The 19,200-nt window shown below is 44.7% G+C and overlaps 4 protein-coding genes across 4 annotated transcripts; 3 read left to right on the forward strand and 1 right to left on the reverse strand.

Moving 5' to 3' along the window:
* Positions 1–2,745: 2,745 nt before the first annotated feature.
* On the forward strand, positions 2,746–7,510 carry LOC100836266. Its single transcript, XM_003573999.4, has 8 exons — positions 2,746–3,949; positions 4,996–5,029; positions 5,128–5,319; positions 6,258–6,347; positions 6,429–6,494; positions 6,588–6,679; positions 6,788–6,835; positions 6,916–7,510. The coding sequence occupies exons 1-8, from the start codon at positions 3,489–3,491 to the stop codon at positions 7,031–7,033; spliced, it is 1,101 nt and encodes a 366-aa protein (XP_003574047.2). The 5' UTR covers positions 2,746–3,488; the 3' UTR covers positions 7,034–7,510.
* A 619-nt stretch (positions 7,511–8,129) lies between these two features.
* Positions 8,130–8,910, forward strand: LOC112272059. The gene is made up of 3 exons (XM_024462642.1): positions 8,130–8,285; positions 8,374–8,694; positions 8,791–8,910. Exons 2-3 carry the CDS (start codon positions 8,385–8,387, stop codon positions 8,865–8,867), a joined length of 387 nt encoding a protein of 128 aa, XP_024318410.1. The 5' UTR covers positions 8,130–8,285; positions 8,374–8,384; the 3' UTR covers positions 8,868–8,910.
* Positions 8,911–9,663: 753 nt separating this feature from the next.
* On the reverse strand, positions 9,664–13,164 carry LOC100838105 (probable ATP synthase 24 kDa subunit, mitochondrial). The gene is made up of 7 exons (XM_003574005.4): positions 13,007–13,164; positions 12,096–12,195; positions 11,822–11,966; positions 11,125–11,235; positions 10,824–10,970; positions 10,260–10,382; positions 9,664–10,040 (listed from the first exon to the last, which is right to left on the reverse strand). The coding sequence occupies exons 1-7, from the start codon at positions 13,043–13,045 to the stop codon at positions 9,977–9,979; spliced, it is 729 nt and encodes a 242-aa protein (XP_003574053.1). The 5' UTR covers positions 13,046–13,164; the 3' UTR covers positions 9,664–9,976.
* Positions 13,165–13,350: 186 nt separating this feature from the next.
* LOC100833082 (anthranilate phosphoribosyltransferase) lies at positions 13,351–17,641 on the forward strand. The gene is made up of 10 exons (XM_003570831.4): positions 13,351–13,722; positions 14,004–14,477; positions 14,553–14,710; positions 14,851–14,934; positions 15,024–15,076; positions 15,293–15,374; positions 16,002–16,109; positions 16,295–16,418; positions 16,712–16,797; positions 17,004–17,641. Exons 1-10 carry the CDS (start codon positions 13,377–13,379, stop codon positions 17,232–17,234), a joined length of 1,746 nt encoding a protein of 581 aa, XP_003570879.1. The 5' UTR covers positions 13,351–13,376; the 3' UTR covers positions 17,235–17,641.
* Positions 17,642–19,200: the final 1,559 nt, after the last annotated feature.

The following is a 19,200-nucleotide window of genomic DNA, read 5'->3' on the forward strand; positions in this document are numbered from 1 at the left end:
CCATGAGACATATATACCGCCCTCTCAGAATTTTTCCTCCAGCCGTGAAAGTCGATCATGTGTGAAATGTAACTTGTCCGGCCGGTATGTGAATCCAGTATCAAAACCCAAATTGATCCGTGGTTGAGATCGAGACAGCAATAGATCTGTTTTTACTCCAAACATAAACATAACATCACCGCATAAAGAACCCTTGGCCATCTTGTCATGCACACAACCAATGCTTTATGCTTGCACAAGTATATTTAACAGAAGTGAGAAGTCTGTACATGGTCCATGGTGGCTGTCACATGCTAGCTATTACTCTAGTTCTTTAATTTTCCTCTTCCTCTAGAGAGGTCTGTCTGTCTAGCTATATATCTACATATGGTCAGCTCAGCTGGTCACACAGAGGTAGTACTATAGAAAGAATCATCGTCTCCATCATCATTCCATTTCCACAACGACCTGCCTGCCTGCGTCTTCTTCCGTTTCTGGCCATGCTATAAGCTGCACCCATGAGCAAACACACCAAAAAGGACAGGAGGGACACGCCATTCATTGGGCAATCACGCCCCTCGCGTTGCCCCAACAAGAATCTCTTGCCTCCTCTCTCTCTCTCCTTCTGATCTTAATTTTCTCACAAAATCTCGATCCGGCCCTGAGACCAATTGATCACCGTTTAATTAACAAGTAAAATAGCATCATCTTCGTCATCATCACTATGGTCTACTTGGAAAAAGGAATTGGTGATTAATTAACATCATGGATCATCATCATTACTATCAGTACTAGCTAGTAGTATTAGCTATGGCTAATGCTAGTTTGAGTCAGATCGATCCATGGATCGCTTTGTCAAATATGCTATTGCTAGCTGCCTCCGGACGGGAGGAGATGTATAGTATAGTACAACACCAAATTATGAGGTTCTTGCGATGGACCTTATCCAGGTTTTAGCATATTCCAAGCCTTGGTCGGCAAGGTATATATGCCTACGTACGTTGCCGGCCGGCGCCTTGCTGGCTAGCCTAGCTTGCTCAGCAATATGTCTGGAGAAGTACTGAATCACATTTTTCTCCATCAACTAGCTAGATTCATTGGGGAACAACCAACTTCTACTAGCTAGACAGACGCTTTGGACGTGTTTGGTTCATATATCCATATTCTCTTCAATGAATTGCTACCACCTTCGTTCCTAAACATGAGAAGTCCTAACTTTCTTGCGAAAAAAAGTGAAGTCCTAACTTTGTCACGAGTCAAACTTGTTAAATTTTTAAAGTTTGGATCAAGTTTATATGAAAATATACCGACATCTAGAGAATAAGTATATTATGAAAATATATATCATAATAGATTTAATTAAACTAATTTAAAACCGTATAGGTTGGTTGCTTTTCCAAGGACAAAGGCAAGACTTCTTAAGTTTAGAAAAGGGGGGGAGTACATTTGTGGCGGCTGGATAAAGCTATCGTTTGCGGAGAAGTGGTGATCGAGCAATTGTTTTATATATGGATTGTCACGGTTTCGCATTAGTGTTATCAACCTAACATGTCCTCACTTATATTATGAGTTGTGAATCCTTCTTGTCTCGTTTATGCCACGAAAGTGCGGATAAAGTGACGCGGACTTTGGACTTTGGTTGGTGCTATTCAAGAAAACCTGAAGTATCAAATCTCTCTCTAGTTTTACAGGCCATGAAAACTACAGAAAAGAAAAACGCTAGATCGGGTCCATGTATTTGAAACCAACTCGGAAAATCTAAGCAAATAAAAGCCATATTTTTGAAGTTTAATTTTTTTCAATTAATTGATTAGCGACATAGTCTTGTAATAAACTTTTTCAACAAAAAAAAATGATCATCCTTGAGCATCATTTTGTGTGTGCATAAAACGGAACAAATCACGTATTTCTTACAGGAACAATTTAACCCTCGTTGCCTTAGAGAACAAAAAGAAAAAAAAACGTGACGTGGTTTCAACAGGGACTAAACTTTAACTAGTCAATCTTTCAGAACTTATTACACAGAGGTTATACAATCGCAAGCTGCCGCCGACGATGATCCACCGCCAAGTGTGAATGGGAACGCTGCGATTAGGGAGGATTTGAAAAGCCAACTGTTGGCGCGCCCCCCCAAAAAAAAGAAAACGAGAAAGGAAAAGAAAAGCGAGAGCAGTATCCAAGCTAGGCTATAGGCTCTGTGCGTCGGTCGGTGATGGTGATTTCTCTTTGCCGAATTTAATCCCGATAAATAAATTTCGATCCGGATTGACGAGCGCGACCAAAAGTAACAAAAGCAAAGCAAAACCTTTGCCCTCTGCCATCTGCTGCTGCTGCTGCTTAAAATGCAGTGTGGCCAGCTCGATCAGCTGCTGGCTAGCAGCTGGGCCCTGCCGGGATCGACCGCTGACCCTGGTCAATGCCAAAAAGCGACTCCACTGTTGTACAGCAATGTTCCCATGGCCCGATGAAGACGATGACCCCCCAAGGAAGGAAGCCACCTCGTAATTTTGGCTTGCTGGACTTTACTTTGCCCGTCCTCCAAACCACACACACTGTAACACTGACAGCCCCCTACTATCCCTCTAGAGGTCTGAGGTCGCTTGCTGAGCTGGATGGACCATGAGAAAGAAAGAGGTTCTTGATTCTTGATTGAAGAAACGAGAGATTCTACGGGGGATTAAAAAAAGAAGAAAGCTAGCTCCCCAACAATGGCGTGTTTGGGGGGTGAGACTAGGGGGGGCCTAGGAACAGAGATGCTATCATCTATCCCTAATGGGTGTGTCTTGTATATAAACAAGATCTCCCTTATCTTCCCTGACCTCCAATCCAAAACCCCAAAGGGAGGAAGGATTCAATCGGAGGGAGGGAGGAAGGAAGCAAAGCATCTCATTCCCCCAGCCAGGCCAGGGCCACCCCCCCACACACTTTGGCACCTTGCTGCCTTCTTACCTTTATCTCCTTCCCTTCCCTTCCCCGTCTCTTGCGTGCAAGCATCTCCTCCTCCCCCACGCTCCTCCTCACATTCCATTGATAGATAGATTGATAGGCAATCTGCTCCTTAATTTCTCTGTTTCTTCCTTCCTTGTCAATTTGGTTTGACAACGGGTCAGTGAGTGAATCGGTGAGTGACCGAGGAGATAATAAGCACATCGATCTAATCTAGCAGGCCTCTGACGCAATCGATTCCAAGAAGAAGAAGAAGAAGAAGAAGAAGAAGAAGAAGCTTACTGATTGGCATCTCTCCCAGCTCACGCCATTGGTTTCCCCTTCCTCCTGCCCAAGCTGCGCATGCCACACGCGTGCTCAGGGAGAATCCGTTCGTTCAGTTCCAACGACAACGCCGCCTCACGCATTGCCTCCCTTCCCTCTGTCTCTAGCTCACACTTCTCCTTCTTCTTCCTTCGGCTCCAACAAATCGGGAAACAGAGCACCCCGCATTGCTCGCCAAACAAACAAGAGGAGCAAAGCAAAGAACTACTACTAGCAAAGCCCGTGTTTTTTTGTGTTTCATGCTCTCGGGGAGCGACGGCGAGCGGCTGGGCATGCGGTTCACGGCGGGGGGCTCGTCGACGCGGTCGTGGCGGCCGACGGCGACGACCGAGGACACCACGGAGCTGCGCTTCTGGCTCAGCTGGCGGGTGGCGCTGTGCGCGCTCTGGGTGCTCTGCTGCGTCGCCGCCGCCGCATACCTCGTCTGGCGCCACGAGGGCCCCCGCGCCCACCGCCGGCCCGGCGGCGCTGGCAGCGCCGGAGCCGGAGACGGAGACGACGAGCCCGGGAAGCCGCGGCGGAGGCGGGGCCGGCGGCCGGCGGGGCTGCTGTACGACGACGAGGCGTGGCGGCCGTGCCTCCGCGACATCCACCCGGCGTGGCTGCTGGCTTACAGGCTCGTCTCCTTCTTCGTCCTCTTCAGCCTCCTCATTGTTATCGTCATCTCCGACGGCGGCGACATCTTCTACTACTACACCCAGTAAGCACTCCCCACTACAACCATCATCATCTCATCTCCTCTGGTTCTTCTTTTTACTAAATCTTTATCTTTTTTCTTCTTCTTTCGAATACCACCTTTTTTCTTCTTCTTCTGTTCAGCGGAAGAAAAAAAAATGTTTTTACTTGGGCGATTTCTTTTGTTTTTCTCTGTGGATGCAAAGATGGTATAAAAATTCCTGCTTTTTTGAAACAAAGGGAGAAAAAAAGAATGCGTCCCCATTTGATTAAAATCTTACACATTCTAAATTAACTGTGTGCTGCAAGTGCAAGGCAACCAGAACAGTATGATGTGGTATCAGGAACTTTGGCATCTGTTCTCTCTTCTTGCAACTTAGATTTTTGTGGTTTGGCCAGGGAATAAAGGGCGGTTTCCCCATGATTAAATCAACCACTGCTGCTCTTGAACATGCTTGCTGAATAAATTAATAACAGTGTGAATTTCTATTAATCTACTGTGCACAACTGATGGCTAGCAACAGTCTGCTACCTTAGCTAGCTTCGACAGCAAGCGACTCGTTACCTCTTGGGTTTTATTTCTTTTGGGTACTAAATGCATTTCGGAGAATGATTTATTTGCGATACAGTACTTGAATTTAATACTTTGAGAGGACCAGGACCTCATGCATAGGACATGTTTTGTCAAGCACATTAAATTAAACAAGCAAATCTTCTGTGCCTTACAATATCCCAACCAAACATAGGCAGGACATGCCCCTAGGACAGTGCTGTGGGAATACCTGTTCCATTCAAGATTTCTGATACCAGATTAGTCTATACTATTTTTTATGTAGCAAAAATTAGTTGAATAGCTACCTTTTGATTCTACTATACATTACTTTTCTTCGGGATGAAATCTTCAGTGTGCTTTTCTTTTCCAAAGGAAAAGGAATGTGGTGTAACTGGTTGGTAGCATCAAAGTTGTCTGCAAAGATGTGATATCTGTCGTTGGTGCTTTTAATTCTGCTCTCGGTAACAGCATTTGTCCCCAGCTTGTGCTAAGTGGTTGTTCAACTGTCTATCACGCAGGTGGACCTTCATCCTGGTGACAATTTACTTCGGGGTACGCTAAGAATAATCTGTCTCTTCACTGAATTCCTCGAATGCAATGATTACGCAATCCTTATCTCAAAATTCTATGTCGTTCTGTGAATTCTTCAGCTTGCCACCACGCTGTCGATCTACGGATGCAGCAAATTTGCTGATTGGAATGTCGTCGCGGCGGTAACAGACGCTGAGCATGGGCCTTACCCTGCCCATGGAGCCGCCGCTAAACCGTACGTCGATGGAGAGGATGACGGCACGAGGGAGATTGCTGGATTCTGCGGTTACCTGCTCCAGATCATCTATCAGGTATAGAGGCTTCCCTGGCTCCCTGCTACCATAAACTTTGAAAATATTAGCCACTTGGGGCCTTTCCAGATTTCTTATTGGAGAGGGACATCTGCACTGACATCACATCTGCATTGCATTCAATTGCATTGCATGGAGAGGTGGTCTCAGTTTGCTTTTCAGGTGCAATTATTAGTGCCCCTGGGTAGTTAACATCATACCAGCAACTAAAGCGTATTCATAATGTGCTCTGGTGAATTGGATTTCTGTGCCCAAAGATCACTTGTGACCACATAGCATCTTTGTCTGTCAGATCCTATATGAGGCACCTTGTTTGTTGGTCCAGCACAAATGCCCAATCTCATAGTTCCTTGCACCAGAAGGGCTTGCTCGATCACCTTTACTACATAGCATCCGAAGGGCAGGGCTGACCCTTCTAGTAGTGGTAGCAAGAATAAAGACAAACCGTTTCTTTTTTTTAATGTTGATTTGCTAGCCTAACTGTATTAGAATTGTGACTGGATATCTACTTAGGCTAGAATAAAGCAGAAACAAGGTTAATGGATACCTACTAGTAGCTACAGTTTCCCATGAAGCTCCGATAGTATTGGGCTTTTGTTTCACTTCACAATATTTTTTTCTAAATGTATCTCACTTTTCTGAACGGAAACAGGAGGCCAAAAGCCTACGGCAAATATATTAAACCAAAAGTATATACAGGGAAGAACCCAATTTTTAATGTACTGCGTATCTTATCTTGGCATTCTTTGTTTTTTTTAGATTCTTCGTGAATATCTCTTTTTAAGGATTTCGCCGAGCTTCGGCTTATCATCTGTCCTTATTGTCTACACGAAATGAAGCTTTGTTACAGAAATGAATAATAGATACAACTAATGCAAGAAACATGCTATTACCATTGACGGAACTAGTATTCTGACTTCCTCCCTCTGTTGGTACAGACAAATGCAGGGGCAGTGATGCTTACGGACTGCGTGTTTTGGTTCATCATTTTTCCATTCCTTACCATGAAAGATTACAATACGAATTATGTAAGTACGCATGTTAAATTCACAGCTTTGGTTTTTGTTCTTACTGTGAATAAGTTTGCTAACTTGCCACTCGTCCGGCAGTTGCTGATAGGAATGCACTCGGTGAACGCTGTTTTCCTGCTCGGCGAAGCGGCCCTGAATAGCCTGGTAAGCGCATGCAAATTCTGAACCTAATCAACCAAACAAAAGTTGGTGCATGGTTTTTAGAGTTTACTCACCACATTTCACGCAATTTCACAGCGCTTTCCGTGGTTCCGTATCGCATACTTCTTCTTCTGGACTGCTCTCTACGTTGTTTTCCAGTGGATTGTACACGCGTCAACTACAATCTGGTAAATTCCCAGTTTCCTGAAGCACTGAGTACTACCTTCAAATTTCCTTTTCCAACTCTGAACTTGCTTATTTCTGTTACTGAATATATGCCATGTGAATTCTGGCAGGTGGCCCTACCCGTTCCTCGACCTCTCAGCTAATCTGGCGCCTTTATGGTGATTCCTTTACCCCCTACAATGACTCTTCCCTTCTGCATTTCACATAAAGTTAAACTTTGTGAACTGAATTTATGTAGGTACTTGGCCGTTGCGATCATGCAGCTGCCGTGCTACCTGGTGTTCAGGCTAGTGATGAACCTGAAACACCACCTTCTCTCCAAGTATTTCCCAGATAGTACGCTTATAAGAGACTAGCATTCACCAGACGAATGACCACACTGTCGCTATCTCTGGTCCTACATCGCAAACAGTTTATACAGAAAGGCGATGTGAATTGGCAAGAAGAACAGGAACCGAACAACAGTGGCTGAGTCGGTCAAGAGTTCTTTGCGAGATTCTTAATTTCTTATGCAGATGCATGCCCCTCTGAAAAGAAGAAAAGAGTGTGTGCATCTGTTTTTACACCGGTATAGTTTCATGTAAGTAAATTGGGGGGATCACAGATTGTAAGAAGAGTTTTTGCAGTGATGGGGACCGGAAAAAGAAGAAATTTAAGAGATTGTTGTACATATAGCTTGGTTGGTGAAATGGAGAGATGTTGGTTAACTAATTAGCACTAGTGACTTCTTTTGTAGAGCAGCTGATTGGCCATTAATTTGCATGTGTGACTAATGTAATCGATCGTTGCACAATTGCAAGTTTATATACTACTTATTAGCTTATGGATGGTAATGGGTCCCTGAAAACTATACAAGCCTATATATATCTTGTAGGCTACGTGCATCTTGTATGTAAAGGTCGGGGGTAATAAAGCTTCCATTTTGTAAAAATAATAATCTCTCTACCTATATGCAATTGTCATATTCATTTCCACACAAGATATAGGTGCAGTTGCTAAGATGCATTGCACAGTTCAGTTTCATCTCTGCAGCAACATCAACTTGTGTGTTACTCCTTACTACATATGCTAAGGCAGAATAAAACTTTTTGTAATATTTCTTTTGACCGAGATATGGTAGAACAGAACTAGAAATACATGGAATCGTGTGGGTTGGGGGTAGTTGTAACAGCGAAGGGGTGTTAATCCATCCTTTGGCACGACAGGCAAGTAGGCAACAACATTGTCTCAGTTTCCATATATCTACTCACCATCTATGGAAAAATCTTCTCAGTGAATCAACAAGAAGAGTAGAAATGTACTACAGGTCACTGAACTTGACTGGTCGGTTCAATTTGGTCACTGAACTCCGGATACGGTTAATTGACGGTCAACTCATCTCGAGAGAAGAGAAAGCTTCTGAGAGAATCAACAGCGTTGCACATGATGCCCCAAAAGCTCCAAACCCGTATGTAGTTCATCCTATATAACGGCATACACGGTTCTTTCGGTCTCTGCATCGACCGTAGGATGCACACGACCAAAGATTATTTACAAAACTCTGACATAAGTTTCACTGAAAGGCGCAAAGGAGGAAGGAAGAAGAACTAAGCACCTCATTCATTTCTCGTATGATCGATCATCTCATCTACATCTACCATTGTGTTCTTCTCTTATCACTGATCGACCTTTTGGCACTCTCTCTGTCTTTCCGAAGAAGGTAGCTATATGAAGAAAGAAGGGGATCATCAAGCATCATCACCAGTGGAGCTAGGGAAGATGAAGGGAGTGAAGTCTGTCACTATCTGCACAACGCTCATGCTGCTGCTGTTCTTCCAGCAGCAGCAGGTGTGTGATGCCTTCTCGTTGTCAAAGTTCTGCAGCTGCTACGGCGACTGCTACCCGGACTGCAGGGAAACCCGCGGCGGGCCGGCATTCTGCAAGATCCTCTGCTCCGGCAAGTGCGTCTTCAACGGTGGCGATTGCCGGAGTGTCTGCACGCAAGCGTCCATCTGCGGCACCGCCACCGCCGGCGACGGTGAGCATTATGTAACTGAAGATCGACGGCCTGGCCGGTGTCTTTTTCCTTCAACTTCATGTCTCTCATGTTTGCATTTTTCTCTTTTTTGACTAGATATGGGAGATAATGCTGATGCTGATGCAGCAGCCTGTGTGCAGGGTTGCGCCTATCATCTCAGCCGACGCCACTGAGCTGATCAGGTTGTGTTTTAACATTTTGCATTTGCATTTGGAGGTTTGGTGATCGTCTCGATGTGTTGTCTAAATGAGAAAACTAAGACATAGATTTATCGTAGAGGCCATTGGAGGTTCGCATAATGTTATGTCTTCAGCCAATGATCCCAATTATTATTGTTGTTATACTGTTTGTGATGCAATGGATGAAATGAGATTTGAATAGGAGTGATCGATCCTACTGGTATGAACGATTGTCGGTGGTGGCGGCAACAAACTGCGAAGACAGAAAAGTAACACGGAAAACGATTGTCAGTGGTGGCGGCAACAAACTGCGAAGACAGAAAAGTCACACGGAAATCGAAACTGCCTCACGTAGGACGCTTCTGTCGTCGTACGAGGCTGGGTTTGTTCATTTCTCTGCGCAACCCCGTGCTCAAGGCCCAGCCCATGTATGTTAATACCCAACCAATGTTTGCCAACCCCGTGCTCAAGGCCCAGCCCATGCATACGTAGTGTCATTTCATCGTGCGTATAGCACTGCTGCACAGAAATTGGAACAGCCGACCAAAGATATAGCATCATTTTTTCAACAGTTATTTTTTTGTGAGAGGAAGTAATTCAGGAGTTATATACTCCACCCAAGATATAGCATCATTAAATCCGAATCCTACATTACGGTAAACAACCGACCTGGAATTCAAGCGTCCATCGACTCTTCGTGTGTTCGACACGTGCAACTATGTCTATTTTTTCAACAGAATGGGCAAGTAAAAATGCAATTACAAAAACAACATTACCGGAGCCTCACAAATCAGCACATAACATCGGAGCATCCCTTATAATTATAAGCTGTGGCTACTACAACAACAGCAGCAGGCACATATTCAGCAACACTTGACGTTCACGTTGCCGGCCTAAGAAACAACAAAACTCTCGAATCCGGAAGGTAACCAAAGCAACCCAACTCAACGGTTGTATGTCGTTGTATTTTCGGTGCAGTTTTATTACAAAAAACAAGAATAACATCCATTAGGTGTCGCTTACAGCACCGGCCGTCACTTGAAAGGAAAAACATAGCTGGATCAGGCATTTTGAAACGCCGTGAGGATTATCACCAACCAGGCCTAAAGAAAGTTTCTAATGTCCAACTTCCTGACGTCAGGCATCACCTCATCTTTAAACTCCTCCCTGTTCATATAAGGAACAATATCAGTATGTTGCTACCTTGTTATAGAAGAGATGCGAACAGGATTTTATGAAAAACTTCAAGACAGCAATTTAATTGGTTAGGGCTACTTCAGGACGAAACTTGGCACCACAGGTTTCTAAGTTTCTAATAACAAGGATATGAATTATTTGAGTGTCACTCGAGCACATGCGTATATACTAGTTATAGAGATTGCATACCTCTTTAGTTGACCCTCCATTGCTTCAACACACTCGTTCTTAAGTTCTGTCAGTTCACTTTTGGCAATTTCAAGTTCAAGTTCTTCCTCAATCTTGGGAAGATCCTCCTTCCGAATGCCAAGCCTATTTCAAGTTTCAAAGGCAAGAGAAGAAACAAGTAAAACACATGCTAATCCAGCTAAAACAGATGATAAAAGCTGGCCATGCCCATCATCTTAATATTTTTGGAGGATGAAGTTAAAAAAAATCCTGATGAAAATCAACCATAGGACTTATACATCCCTTTTACCCAGAAAATTGTCAATCTGGTTCGATGTCTTGATTAAAAGTTGTCAAACAAGTGCTATTAAGGTAGTGCCAACTATGAATAATCCAGATTTTCAAGTGATAAGCAAAGATGCATCCATTAAAGTTGTCAATCTGATTCAATGTCTTGATTAAAAGTTGTCAAACAAGTGCTATTAAGGTAGGACTTATATGGCATTATCAATAACATATCACTTGAGCAGCAATCCTGAAACGAAACCAAATCAAAGCTTCTAAGTTGAAGATATCTTTACATACTTTTTGTTTATCTTCTCAAACTCTGCCAAGAGGAGACCCATGTTCTTCTTGTCACTCCTCAGAAGTGGCTTCTTAATGTCACTCTCAACTTTCTCGAGAGCTTCCATCATCATAGCCTCAACACCAAGATCATCTATAAGTCCACTCCTTTACCACAGAAAATAAACATTTAGACAAGCAATTAATTGCATAAATTTGCAATATGGCCAAACATGTTAGACTTGTTTTTATTTGGTCAAGCATTAAACATTTCAGCAAGCATAGGGGAAAACAAATAATGTTAAAAAGGTAATGGACATACTTTTTCCTGATCTCCTCAAGGGTATTCAAGTAAGTCCGTGCATCAGGGATGCCCTTCGTGAAAGTCTCAATAGTATATTTAATTCTCTGAGAATCAGAAAGAAGATCTGCCCTGCATTTAGAAAAATGTAGAATAATTAGGTAATCAGGTCACTGACAACAATCCCAAATGAGCTTACATGAAACAAATAAAGCATAGAAAGTTACTGCTTATTTGATGTGGTAGATTTACATGGAACTCCTTTTGCAGACATTATATAATCCAGCACGTTAATTGCAGAACACAAAACAGTATCAGCCAAAGACACACTAAATGTGCATGTAAAACTTTTTTAGTTTCTGTAAATAAATCTACACGCTGAAAAATAGTACCAGCATGAGGCAGCAAGTAATATAATTTTGAAATGGTTTGCAGTATAGTGTTTGTTGAATCAAATGTTTAAGAACAAAACAAGATGATAATATATTTAGATTTACATTAGCAGAGGCAGACCTTGGACCAGATTGTACAGGGAGCTAATCCTGTAAATTGTGCTACAAAATCCTAATAACACATGTTAACTCACTCTCGATTAGAGTACAGGACTCAATAATAAGATTTTCTACCCTAGCAATTGTGCAACAAAAAAAGAGAGAAAGGAATAGGAAAGTGACAAGCTAATGGTCATGAATACACAACAGAAAAGAAAGTTTCGTACTTTTCTCTTACAGTCCTCATGACTTGGGCATAACCAGCAACTGCTGTTGGGTCATCTGGATCAATTGTGATCTTCTCCTTCTTAAGGACCCCAAGTGCTGTCTCAAACTTTTTCTTTACCTCAAAAAATATGCCCTTCAATAGTTCTATACAACATAGAAAATGATGAAATTAGAACTATACAAAGTAAAGTAGAATTGTATCTTGTAGTCCTTCCAGAACTAAATTACTACAGAACATGCATAGGCAAAGAAGCAAGAGCTAAAGATGCATACCATCACCACTGACAGGGCGGTCAGCTGGAGCTGCTTCCTTGGCATATGAGCGGACTTGAGTGACACCTCCATTGGCCAAAGCAGCTTGGGCAGAATATAGCTGTAGAAAAATTATTTAACAAACTGATCAGCCCAAAAAGCATTGTAAATTTAATAGATGAGGCATCATCAGAAACAAAACGTTCAAACATAAAATAGTTCCATATTGATATTTTGACAGACCGGACATTTGGACATCAAATGGAGCGCATGGAATAATCCTAACTAGAACCCACCCAGATTTCACAAAACTATGCCACCATATTTGACTTAAGCTGTTATGATCTCAAATTCAGTGTTCAGCCACTGTCCAGTGTCCACATGTCAGCAGACACGCACAGCCGAGAAACAGAAAACTGGGAACAAGCACCCAGGATTATCAACATTTCTACTTGCGAAGATAAAAATGGCCAGTCGACGGGTTCCGATTTGGCATGAAAACACACGAGTTGGTACCAAGAAGGGCATCGAACCGGGGGAATCACACGGGCGCTGAAAGATCTGGAGGTGTCGCAAACAAGTCTGCCTGTCCCCTCCAATCTCCTGTACCGAATAAACTGGAACGTTTCCGCTCCAAATCGAGAGGATCCCACTACCTCCCAATCAACCCAAACAGTCTGCAACCGAATCGAAACGCATCGTATACGGACACTCATCGCCCACCACTACGATCCACGACCAACAAAAAACATCAACCCAGGCGCGACATAGATCCCGTTCCCGCCCGGTGCAGTCGGAATCGGCCAGACGGCGGCGCGAAGCAGACCGGCGGCGGGCCAGATCTAGCGAGCCTCCACCAGCTAGGGTTTCCGACGGCGAGGATGCCTAGCCGAGCCGGGCAGGCGGGCGAAGGAGAGGAAGAGAGGACGAACCTGGCGGGAGCGGGAGACGAGGCGAGCGGCGAGCGCCATGGCTGGTGGGCGATGCGCCTCTCTCCTTCTTCTCCGATCGGATTCTCTTCTCTCGGCCGCGAGAGCGAGATGGGGGATGGGACGAGGAAATGGAGGCGGCGCCTGAGCCTGCGCTTTGTGCGACCCCCTGGGCCACTCCCCGCCGTCCGATCCCCGCAAGGATCCCGCGCCCCCTCCCGCGCGGATCTCAAAGCAAGCAAGCCCTGACCGGTGGGCCCACCGCAGCGTAATGCGGGCCCGGCCCATCTAATCCGGGCCATCCGGCCCACCGTAGAGCTTTGCTTTCTTCCTGCCTTCCTCGCTTTCGAGAGGTTGACCTTGGGCGAGCGCCATGAATTCTCTGCTCCAACAGCACAGGTGGGGTGGGGTCTCTCCTGCGGCGGCGGCGGTGAGGAGGAGGCCGCCCGGTGCGGTGGTGTTGGGAGGTGGGAGGAGATGCCGGTGGGGTGGGGTGGTGGCGGCGGCGGGGGCGGGGGAGTGGATGGAGGAGGCGGCGGTGCTGGAGGAAGGGGCCAGGAGGAACCCGGCGGTGTCGGACTCGTACCGGCCGGAGGGGATGGCCCGGCCGAACGGGACGGTGCTGGAGGCGCAGGGGCGGGTGTGCACGGGGCCCGAGCAGACGCGCCCGCTCGGGGAGGAGCAGGCCATGCGCGTCCTCGACACCATCCTCCGCTCCGGTGAGCCACCTTGGTTGAGCTCTTTCATGGAACAGTTAGCTCATGAATCAAGAGCATACATATCTGATGCTTATGTTGTTAGACGCTGGGTAATACATTAGCATCTAGGCTTATTATCATTTGGCTCGTGGATGTGGGATTACTGTTTTTCACAATTTGGTGCTAGCAAGTTTTCATTTTTGGGATTGAGAGGAATCGGTAGGTCTGCTCTGAAATTTGTTCATTTTCACTGCCTTACATGAAAAACTCACACTATATTTCCTGTGTGAACTCTTGTGCAGCAATGGGAGAACTCAAAGATGAGCCAGTGTCCAGCGCACAGCTGGGTGCATTCTTTGCTGGCATGACAATAAGAGCTAACTCCTTTCCCGAGGCCACCCAATGGAGCGAGGGCGAGCGACGTGCCATGAGCTTATTTTGGCCACGCCTCGTCCATGTTCTTCCTCCAGAGGTGAAGTTTATAGCAGACCCCGAAGGAACGATCATGGGAGCAAATTGTTTAACAGGCCCTCGATATATTGGTGAAGGCACTGCAGAGATGAGACTTGTTGGTGCCTTGAGGGAAGTGCTCGCTGGCGGCCATTTAGGTTACGAGGAAGTTCAGTGTGTACTGAAGGATGTTCTACCAGTTGGGTCTGTTAGTGCAAATTCAGTTAGTGAAGCACTGCTGGCAGCATTTTTGATTGGACAGCGGATGAATAGGGAAAATGACCGTGAGCTAAAAGGATATTGTCTAGCTTTTGATGATGAACTAGGTAACACCAAGTGGGTTTGTTTTCTTAAACTGGGTAGAAAAATATCAACGATGCATTAACACCACTTATTATCAGGTCCTCCCCCAATTGCTGACGTTGATTCCTTGACACACTACGGTGAGCCCTATGATGGGAATACACGCTTCTTTAGGAGTACTCTGTTTGTTGCAGCTGTTAGAGCCTGCTATGGCGAGTCTTGCCTCCTCCACGGTGTTGAATGGATGCCACCAAAGGTCAGTACAAAACATATCCAGGAACAGTTCATCATACATAAGAGTATTTCTAGTAGCATTGATGTTGCGATTCGATGAATGCCTTATCTGTTATTTAATTTTTGAAATCCTCTGTATTACTTAATAATCAAGGTTTTCAGGGTGGCATAACAGAAGGGCAGATGCTTAAATTCATGGGTGCAAACACACACTTGTCTCCAACACAGGCCAAAACACTATTGGAGGTGTGTATGCAGTTCTGCCTGCTTTACCTGCAGTCATTTTTCCCACTGCTGACTCCGTCTGACCACATCAACTGTGTGGTGTCTTGCAGGATGAAAGTGCTGGTTTTGCATATCTGAATCTCCAAGAAGCTTGCCCTTCATTGTAAGTTTTACATTATCTTATTAACCTTGTGCTCCAATGGCCTAAGGCACTTTTGACTTGGCATTCCTGCAGATATTCTGCTTAGGATGGAATCACTAGAGAGCTTTCAATACAAAAATTACCTCTTTTGATTTGATTTTGTATTAAATAAATTATTTCCACAGGTAAGTTAGTCATATTGCACGCAGAGGTTTTACTAACTCAGTATTCTCGCAGATATTCGATTATTGGGCTCCGGGAGCATATAAAAAAAAGACCACCTTTGGCTACCTCCGAGAAAGTCCAACAATTTGTGAGAGTGAGTAACCCTTCTCATGGCGTGCTGTTGTAAGAAGTTAAGAACTGATTGCATGAGAACTCTTCTCATGGGGTGTTATTATAGGAAGTAAGAACTGTTATATTGTTTGTAGCATGACATATTTACATTCTGGCATCCTTTGTGCTTATTCGTTATTGTAAGAAGCTAAGAACTCTTCTATTCTTTGTAGCATGATATATTTTATGCCTCCTTTGTGCTTATTAATACCACACACAGAAGTTGCTCACAATTTCGCCGCTGCAGCCCTTCTACAAACTATTAACTTAACGATTTACTACAATCTAGTTTTTCCCTTTGATAGTAAAATGCCTGCTAGTTTAAAGCTTATGTTTTCTTAGAAGATATATTATTACAAAATTGTTAAAGCATTGTTCTGACTGCAACGAGTCAACATGATTGGAGTTATTTCTTTGTAATTATCCAATTCCACCTAAGGTTTTTGACAATATACATATTACCTATATGGGATTATCTGTCGAGAAAGCTTAACATTTCTTGTCGTTATTTAACCTTGTTCATGTGTCTTACGTTCTAGAAGTCACAGATGTTGCTTCGCTGTTACTGGTTCATAGCTAAAGGCTTATTGGTCTTTATTTTTGTCGCCAGGCCCGGGGAAGAGAATCAATGGTTGCTGGATTTTATCATGTGGGCTATGAAGATCCAATGCTTATGCTTATGAGAAGGAGAACTGTTCATGCTGGGTTAGTTGTAAAGGTGAGTACATTTTTTGTGAGTGGCATTTGTTTAGGACCTTGTCCTAAATTTGGGATCCAATAGAGGCATAGAGCTTCTCTCCCTTTGTTTTTCTTATCAGAATGCAAATCCGATCGTTAAATAATGTTATTCTCTTAATTTATTGATCGCTATCTTGCTAAGACAAATTTATGGTACACCCTTAGGGTGAGGAGGGTGCACTTTCTTTGACAACCAAGGAAAGATCGGCTCATGCATCAAAAGGGATTCCAGTGAACCATTGCTCAGGGTTCAGGACACCAAACAGCGTACATTTCTCCGAGACTGACGGTACAAACATGAATACCTATCGCCCTTACTTATAGTCACAGTGATCACTATGTTGCATGCTGGAGGCGATGGGGCATTTTTTACTCTACCACATATGTGGCAAGGAATTGTGCTACTGTAGTTAGGGATATGTTAAATTTTCTTAGATTTGAGATATGTACTACACCTTGGTAGTCCATTCATGTAAAAAGAGATGAATTTTAATGGCCCTGATAAGCACAAAGGATGCTGTTATTTGCCCAAAGACCTTTCTGATACAATTCCTGTCTGAGCTTGTTTCGTTTATCTTTCAGGTATTTCTAGAGAAAGCTTCAGGGTTGCTGTCAATGCTCAGGAACTTGGTTTCAAATCCACTGAAACTCCAAGAACTGATAGATCGGTAAGTCTTTTTGCCCTGGCTGTGCTTACCAGTGTCTTAAATTCATATTTTCTTTATCCCATCGCCTCCCAATCAAAGGATGGCTGTTACCCATTCAGCTAACAAATGCTCTGTTCCGATGGCGTCACCCAGAAGTGTTGGCATGAGATATGTTTTCAATTTGCATAATTGTTACATTTACTTACTTCATCTTAAAACTGAATCAGGTCCTGAAAAACTTGGAGCTGGGATTGGCAGCACTGAGTGGGGAGAAAGGGCCTGCATACGACCGAATAGTTCTTAATGCAGCTATGGTCGACCACTTGTTAGGCTGTAACGGAGCTGAGGATATCAACTCCGCGCTGGGCAGGGCAAGAGAAGCCATTGACAGCGGTAATGCTCTGAGAAGGCTCATGAATTACATCAAGATCTCGCACAAAGTGTCCAACTCGTCGTGACCAAGTTCTGGCTGTACAGTTTTGGTTCCAAATATACTTCTGCCTTTTCAAGCGAGAAATTTCCTTTGCTGCTACTGGAAAATTTTGTAACCCCTCCTTGCGTCACTACTGAAAAAAGGTGGGTCCAGGACCCACATGCCATTGACACAAGCGATGAAGAAGGTATCACCGGTGGCAAAATAGAGAGTAGTGCCTCTTTCAGGTTGTTCAGTTAACACGGAGAAGAGGATATTGTGTCCTCGCAACACCTTGTCAGTAAAATTAACCGAAACAAACCACAGCTTGTTGAAATTTTTATTGATGTTTAAAATCTTTTGCCAGTCATGTTCTGAGTACCTGACGGTGCTTGTAAAATATATTTCGCTGCAAACTGTGTTGCTGAAAAAGAGGAGTATGTTCCAAGGCCAGTGTTGGTTGTGTGAAATGCCAGATGCTACTTGCATCAAGGATGGATGGATAGATTATGCTGGTTTTGTTCGTGTTGGTTTTGATTTTTGAATATGGATTGCCTACTCGTTTCAGATTGCCCATGCAAAAGCTCTTGCTTACTTGCTTCTGAGAAGGAACGACGGAAGTCGGATCGGTGTAGGCAACCAAAAAAAACCGAAGGAAAAACGTTCCCAAAATCGGAATTTATATTGAGTGAACGTTTCGCTCTTTAGTCTCTTGAAGCGAACGATCTGCTGGCTATCCGATTGAGATGATTGTGCCTGTTCTGTATGGATGGCAATTTTGGCCTATGAGGATGGTAATTTAGTTCTGTGCGGGTGACAACTTTACTCTCTCGTGCCAGAAAACTAGGGAGCGAACATTTAATTCCGTGAGGTGGTAACTTTAGTTCTGTAGGTTTGTCAAATTTAGTCTGTGAGGATGATAATTTTAGTTCTGTGCAGATGACAACTTTAGGCCTCGCGCCAAAAGATCAAGGAGTGAACGTTCGCTTCCTATTCCATAAAAAAAAACGTTTTGGAGGAATTTTTTATCTACGGTAATTTTCCAAAAAAGATCGCATTGCAGCACTCTCTGGAAAAAAAAACTCCCTCGGTCGGCAGTTGACGAGTTTGGCCGTCGATCTCCTTCGGCGCCGCCCCCGCCCCGCGTGTCTCGCCATTCCTGCCGCCGCCGCCGCCGAGGTCGAGAGCGGGTCAGAAGAGGACGGTGCGAAGGCTGAACCGGCCGGTAGCCAGGCCCATTCCCGCCCGACCGTGCGTGGCCTCCACGCCAAGCCCGCAACCTGTTCGACGCTCGTCCACCTCCGCCGACCGAGCCCCATGGATCCGAGCTCCTCTGAGCACCGCGGGTGGAAGAATCAGAGGCTTGGATTCTCCATCTGGCAGGGCGCGCGCGACAGGGGATGGTTTCGTCTGCGATCTCCAATTTGCTTCTCGCCGGCAGGCAAGGTGGTGATTTCTCAGAGTGGGAGCTTGGCCATCATCAGATTGCATAAGGAGGGCACAGGCACCGTCCCCCGATGAAGAGCGAGTAATGTCGGCGGTGGGTGACCGCATTGCCTTGTTCAATGCGCTGTTTGTTTGTTGTCTAGCCGGAATGCCCACCACCTGCTCTACGCTCGTCCACCTCCGCTGTGAATTTCCTGATGCCCACCGAGGATGGCTATCTGATTCGGGATGGAGCACTGCTTGCGCGGCTACCACGGGGCAGGAATGGATGTAGTGGTGGGCCAAGGAACAGACAGACCCGCTTGGCGGGATGGTCTGGTGCACACTGTGGTGACTGCGAAAGTTGCTTCTTACGGCGAACCGGTGGCATGGTAGAGCACTACAAAGAGGAAAGGTTTAGCACACCATTGGAGTGTCAACCGGAGATCTTCACCATCGCATAACCTCAGGTTTGGTCTTTACTGTTTTCGATCTCCTTAAACTTAATTTTGCTCATCCCATTTGTATACATGGTTGAACAACACAAGTACAATCTTCTTGTTCATGAGTCTACAGTTGTGCTTTCC

This window comes from Brachypodium distachyon, chromosome 3 (genome assembly GCF_000005505.3).
Source record: "Brachypodium distachyon strain Bd21 chromosome 3, Brachypodium_distachyon_v3.0, whole genome shotgun sequence".
Lineage (NCBI taxonomy): Eukaryota > Viridiplantae > Streptophyta > Magnoliopsida > Poales > Poaceae > Brachypodium > Brachypodium distachyon.